This window comes from Tasmannia lanceolata, unplaced genomic scaffold (genome assembly GCF_043159265.1).
Source record: "Tasmannia lanceolata isolate RefF3 unplaced genomic scaffold, GAP_Taslan_0.1 ptg000016l, whole genome shotgun sequence".
Taxonomy (NCBI): Eukaryota; Viridiplantae; Streptophyta; class Magnoliopsida; order Canellales; family Winteraceae; genus Tasmannia; species Tasmannia lanceolata.
Window position 1 is genome coordinate 11,599,342 of NW_027518693.1, and position 6,682 is coordinate 11,606,023.

The 6,682-nt window shown below is 39.6% G+C and overlaps 2 protein-coding genes across 2 annotated transcripts; one reads left to right on the top strand and one right to left on the bottom strand.

Annotated features, from left to right (window-relative positions):
- Positions 1-479: 479 nt before the first annotated feature.
- LOC143849031 (ribosomal protein S5 domain protein) lies at positions 480-4,462 on the top strand. The gene is made up of 6 exons (XM_077358084.1): positions 480-890; positions 1,035-1,076; positions 1,214-1,329; positions 1,731-1,836; positions 2,055-2,108; positions 3,929-4,462. Exons 1-6 carry the CDS (start codon positions 663-665, stop codon positions 4,100-4,102), a joined length of 720 nt encoding a protein of 239 aa, XP_077214199.1. The 5' UTR covers positions 480-662; the 3' UTR covers positions 4,103-4,462.
- On the bottom strand, positions 4,202-5,250 carry LOC143849033 (uncharacterized). The gene has a single exon (XM_077358085.1). The coding sequence runs from the start codon at positions 5,218-5,220 to the stop codon at positions 4,744-4,746; it is 477 nt and encodes a 158-aa protein (XP_077214200.1). The 5' UTR covers positions 5,221-5,250; the 3' UTR covers positions 4,202-4,743.
- Positions 5,251-6,682: the final 1,432 nt, after the last annotated feature.

The window sequence follows — 6,682 nt, forward strand, 5'->3', positions numbered from 1 at the left end:
TAATCTTGTTATAATGTCTTAACCTCTTGTCTATGTGAGTTGAGACTTATAAATTTCAGTGTGTGGTGAATACTTGTTAAAACTATAATCGTTTGAAAATTATTAGGGCATTTTAGTAAAACTTTGGAGTTAAGATTGATTTCGAACATGTCTATATATCTTAAGTCTGTGTTTGCATACAATCTGAGATCCGTTTAGAGCCCAAGATTTGGATCTACATATTTTACTCCAATTAAAAACAAAATCTAATGCGCGAATTCGTAGGGAATAGTCCTGCCCTAAAAATTTGAGTGGGATACCCTACGTCATAAAGAAAAAATCTGAATCCATTTGGATACAAGGATTTTATAACCCGGATTTTGCAATCTAAAACCTGGATTGTACATCTTCAGGATTATTAAATCTAGGTTTTAGCTTATAAAATCCCAGATTTTACAATCCTGGATTACAAAATCCATGTATCCCAATTAAATTGGATCTGATTCTAAAGATCCCAAAGACCGTCCCTATACAAGTTTGAGTCCAATATAGGATGGAATGATGGATAGTGGATACATATCATGCTAACACCATGTGGGTGGCCCAAATTTAAGCCTATTATCTGTTTTGAGCCCATTAGAGACCCTTAAATTTTTGGGTTGAAAGGATTTTTAGACTAAAACATGAAATTGGGGTTGGCTTATTCCACCCCTTTGTATCGTTTCCCAGTGTTACTCTCGATCGCCAGAGGTAAGAAAGCCATCGTCAATAGTTTCAGTAGCAGCCACGGAATGTCTTACACAACGCTTAGTGATAGAGTTACATGCGATAGAGAAATTAAGAAAAGCAAATTCATAGCCATCGCATCTCCAATCTCCGATGACCAATCTGCCCTTTCCTTTCTCTCCCAGGTTTTTATTCCCCATTCTCTGTTCTTTTTCTCTTTACAAGTTAAAAGTCTTTGTATTTATAACTTTGTAGGGAAGGTGTTCGACAAAATGTCTCAAAGAAGGCATCTTACTGAAACTATTATGCATTTGATTTGATGATTTTAGGTCAGAGATCCCCGTGCCACGCATAACTGTTGGGCCTATAAGGTAAACTTGTCCATTCCTTTTGATTGATTGGCGCTTTTTTGGGTGTTTATGTTCTCAATCAAGGAGGCTGTTGTATCCCTTCTTTCAATGACTCTCTCATGTTTTACTCTGTATTTGGATATGTCTTTCCTTTATAGATTGGGGATCAGTATCGATGTAATGATGATGGTGAACCATCAGGTACGGCCGGTAAGCCGATATATTCTGCAATTGTTTCCTCCGGCATTGACAGGGTGATGGTGGTTGTGATCAGGTGAAAAGTTATCCACAGTTTAAACTTCTCCAAATTGTTTATTTTGTTTGCTGACACTGAAATTATCCAAATTATCTTGGGATAATGATGGTTATGTTATAGTTAGAATGCTTATATCTAGTAACACACTATCCATATCCAGAGTTAGAATGTAGAATATGCTTATATCTCTGAATCTTCTCCAAATTATCCAGAGTACACACTATCTAGTGACAATGATGGTTATGTTATAATTAGAAATTTAGAATACTTATCTTTTTTGAGTTTTAAGTAGTTTGGTCAGGACCCAAAATGATAAATTTGTAAAATTCAAGTTGTACATTACAGATTCATCGTGTGGTCCTATCTTGCTTCTCAACTTCCATCTCGTTATCTTTTAATTATGGGTCTTAATCTTATAGGCATTTTGGTGGTATAAAACTTGGGACCGGAGGATTAGTTAGGGCTTACGGTGGAGTGGCCTCAGAATGCCTGAGAGATGCTCCAAAATGTGTTGTGAAATCTAAAGTAATAACCTTTGTTATCTTTTACTTCTGTTCTTTTTTATTTATTTCAGTCACCCTTATTTGTCGTGGCATGCCAACTTATGTCGTTTCGAAGCTTGAGATAAGCAAGTGATACACTTTTGATGCAGAACACTTGTAGTTGTTAATTCTGAGTACACATACCTTCTTGATGGTTAATTTAATTTCGGAGTCAAATCTAAGTTCGATTCTGTATTGCAGGTTCTAATTGCTATGGATGTCCCCTTTGATCTGTTGGGGAGTGTGTATCATCAGGTGTGTTTGTTAGAAACTTGCTACAGTTGACATTATCTGTGTCAGATATATCATAGTGGAAGTCTGATATTGAATATGGTTTTATTTTGTCATCTTTTAGCAATGATAACTACCGTGAGAGTTGTGCCTGATTTTGATATGCTTGTTTGAAGAACTGAAGTAGAATATGCTACATTCTGTAAGCTTATTGCTAGATATCACTCAGCTCTTGCTTACAGTGACATGTGCTCTCTCCATGATCACCTTGAACCCATCTAAACTCTGGGGGAACTGTAAGTTGTGTTCCATGCCTACCTTTTTCCATCCTCTGATGTTAGTGGTCGCCTAAGCCCTCATGAGTGTGGGAAATTTGTCTGTAATACAAACTGTCACGGGCTTTCAGTCTCACAACTAGGTCCGCGCGGCACTTGCGATTGTCCTGTGTAAGGCAAGTCAGTCAATCAAGGTTGCAAGGTTTAAACCTACAAAACAAGCACAAAAAGAAAGCTAAGTTCACAATGACACAAGAAAGCAGAGGGGACACGTGCAATGGAGAGGAAATAAAATGACCTTTATTGCTGAACTCGAGTTTATAGTAAGGCTAAAAACTTACTACGGGAACCTGGTCACTCATTAACTAGAATGGAATTCCTTCTAGGATGTGCGCTAACATGCACCACTCAATGGCGAAGCAAGCTCCTAGGTTAATAAGGGTAGGCATTTTCCCACCTTAGCAGGAGTGCCCCTTCCGAAATAGATAGAAGTAGAGATTTTCAGTGCCTAGCACATGCTAGAACTTTAGGCCCATAGGCTTTACGTATGGTACAAGTCAAAGGTTATAGGCCATGCAAGCAATGCTGGACGAAATCGCCCCATGATATAGGGATGTCAATGGACTTGGACAATTTGATGGAGCCAAAGGATTTGAATCTATATGGTGGATATAGAAACAAGTTGTGGGTCCTTTGGAGTGTTTCAACTGGGGTATGAACACAACTAAAATCTCATTGGATGGGATATAGGCACAAATACCCTACAGTTTCATATGTATGGGCTAAACACGAGGGTTATTTTTGGTATGCTACATTATAACATAACCTAAGTGGAAACTTCAACTATTCTCTAATGTCTCATAGAAACAAGGGGTGTATTTTTGGTATGTTATATGAACTACTGTTCATGTTCGGCACGAATCGATGGTCCCCCCTTCTCCGGTTACCATTGTACGTCGCCGGCCGACATAGAGCCTGACCTAGTACACTCCGATGGATGACCAGATTCAAAATGGATTGTGACTCAGACACCAAAAGTACGATCCAAATAACTCTCCAACTAGGATCTGACCAAGAAGGAACCAAAGGTGGATCCGATCTGAATTGAATCTGTTGACAACCCTAATAGGAGATGCTTCCTCAAAATAACGGGTGACTGTTGCCTTGTGTCTGTTATTTTGTTCCTAATGACTGTTTTGATTGTTTATGTTCAAAATTTTGCAATAATTTTTGTCCCAGTCCCATTGGTTAAATTTTAGGATCCAAAGTACAGAGCTGGAGATACTTAAGGCTTGTGTGTGTGTGTGTGTGTGTGTGTGTGTGAGCGCGTGCGCATGTGCGTCTGTTTGTCTGTGTGCGTGAGTCTGTGTGGTTAAATTTTAGATATCTAAATTAAGGAATGAGTCTTCATAATATGGAATTGGTACTGAAATCCCAAATAATTCCATATTTCTCTGAAATTCAGCATGTTAGAAGATCAGTTATATACCAGGTGGGTTCTTTTCATGCTTCACATTAAATGAGTGATTGCTTTCCTTGGGTTTCACTGAATTGCTTGGTGGTTTACAGCTTCAGTCATTTCACGTTGAGGACATCAAGCAGGATTATGATACTGGTAAAGATGGCATCACCACAGTTACTTTCAGAGTGGATTATGACAGGGCTGATAACTTGGAGAGCACAATCAAAGCTGCTTGCAGCAGACAAATTTCATTCTCTAAGCAGAGCACAACCTTGGGGTAGCTAACTCTTACATGGAAAGGAAATCTCTGTAATCATCTCACTTCATTTTATTGGGTGTTTTTGAGTTCTACTTGAAAGGTCAAGTTGCTCTGATCCCAATTTTTCATCATTTTGTAAATAATCCTTTTCATGAATGAATTGGAAGTTTAAATAGTGCAATTATGAAATATCAATATTTACCCTTCAATTTGATCTCTCAGAGGTCCTCAGGACTGACGGTTTAGGATTGTTCAATCGGGGTTGCTTAAGAGATATGGTCGTGCATAGTGTACCCCACTAGATTAAGGGTCAAGATCCCTTTGGAATTTTTTAAATGTATGGGATTGATTCACTAGTAGGGATAAGAAAAGAGAATGTTCAAGCTACTATCAATTTTCCCAATAAAATTATTTATTTTTGCAGCTGATGTATTGTCTAAACAAAATTTGTTTATATTTAATCATACAAATGAACATCACAAATAAATGCTACAAGCCAATAAACAAGCTTTAAAACTCAATAATTTCACACATAAACGACCAAAGCCAATATACACTAAATATAACATCGCCCCTCCCAACTGGAAACCAAAGAAGAAAATGAACAGAGCTCCCTATCAACAGGCAAGATACAGTTGAACATGAGCTTCCTCTTCAAGGACTTCAAGGGCTACTAGTGGCTGAAGGCGGTGGTGCAAGGAAAGGGATGGGTGGAATTTTCAGTGTAGGAATGGAAGGGATTGAAATTGTGGGAATGGAAGGGATTGTAGTTGGAATGGATGGCATTGGAGGGATTGTCGTTGGAATTGTGGGCATTGTGGGAAGTAGGTTAGAAGGCAATGGTGGCATGGTGAGCTGAGGGAGTGTAGGAATGGTTGGCATAGTGGGGATTGTAGGCAGTGGGGGCAATTGGGTAGTTGGCATTGGTGGCAAAGTAGGCTTAGGAAGTGTTGGCACTGTAGGAATTGGTGGCAACTGAGTCGAAGGCAATGGCGGCAATGTGGGCAGTGGCAGTGTTGGAATTGTTGGAACAGTGGGTGTAGTCTGTAACAGATGGCGAGCCGCAAGGCTTACATCGATGCTTGACAATGCCACCGCAAGGAGCAGAGCGAAGAGAAAGCAAGAAGAGTTAGAAGCCATGGTTAAGTACTCTTTTAAGAAAATATGAACAAATGGAGAATGGTGTGGAGGAGCAAAGCCTAGTGTTGGGTCTTTATAAGAGAGATTATAGGGTGTTTGGCTTCAGTGGTTGGGGAGTGGAAGAAGATTGAAGCTTTTATTCTTGTTAGTTCACCTTCCCATCCATCTTAAACAGAAAATGTTGAACAAAGCCAATTACAACTACAAGCAACCGTACCTATCAAAAAAAAAAAAAAAAAACTACAAGCAACCGTTTGATTTCGTTGCTCAAAGACTTACAATCGGTATTTTATGTGAGCATTTTCCAGTTTTCTAGCCTTGTAGGTCCCATCATACACGTGGCATGGATTGGTGATTATTGGGATTGGTTTTGGTTCATCATTTGTACAATGCAAGCTCCTCTGACATGGTAGCAATTTGACCATAAAAATGATTAATCCGCACGAGGCTAAAGTCAATTGACTCGAACCCAGGTCTCCCTGAGCTCCATTACACCGAGTCCTCTAACGCAGACGCTCAACATATAGGGATGTGGGGTTATGCCATGAGTCATTGTGTAAGAGTGCACTTTCTGCCATGCTTCCTTGGACATGAGGGAGGACTTTGCCACGATCTAACATGCCAAATTGCCAATTCCTCTATCTCGGTGGATTTTTTTAACCCTCGTTCATAGAAAAGGTGGCTCCCACAATTTTACACCTCTTTTTACAAGGTGATGCCCATCATTTACACCAATATGGGTAGGGCCTGCCATTTTACTATTCATATTCTGATATTGAAGGGACCATCATTTTGTACGGTGTTTTGATGGGCTGGGGTCCTTAATCTCTACCCAAATCCATGTTTTACACCATTGGGTGGACCCGCCATCTCCATCCAAATCCATGCATTGGGTGGGGCTCTTGGGAAAGTTACCTTGTTTCCCATGTCTCTTGATTCCTAATACAACTAAGTTTCCTAGTTGAGATAGGAAACAAAAAAAGAAGAAAAGTTTTTTAGGTTTTGTAAGAACTTAGGCCTATAAAAAGAAGAGACAAAATGTGTTTCTCTTGGCGAGGCGGGAGGCTCTTTGTGTGACAGGTGCAAAGAGGAGAGAGACAGAGAGGTTTTCTTTCAGGTTTATCTCGGGGTTCTCTTCATTGAGATCTTGGTTGAGAAGAAAATGAAAGGGTTGCAGGTTTGGGGTTAAATCCATTGTACTCCTTGTATTTTGATTTCTCATTCTGAAGATCGTGATCTCACCCGTGGATGGAGGCATCTTGCCGAACCACGTAAATCTCGGTGTTCATCTTGTGGTTTGTGTTTATCTTTACTTTTCAGTTTATTGTGCATGATCGGATTGGATTTGCCCCGTGGATTTTCCGTTTATTTGTTAGAGAGATTCTCGTTTGGGGTAGAGCTCCATAACGAGGGTGATCTAATATAGCGGGAAAATCGACATCCACAGTTTGATGGAAAGAGT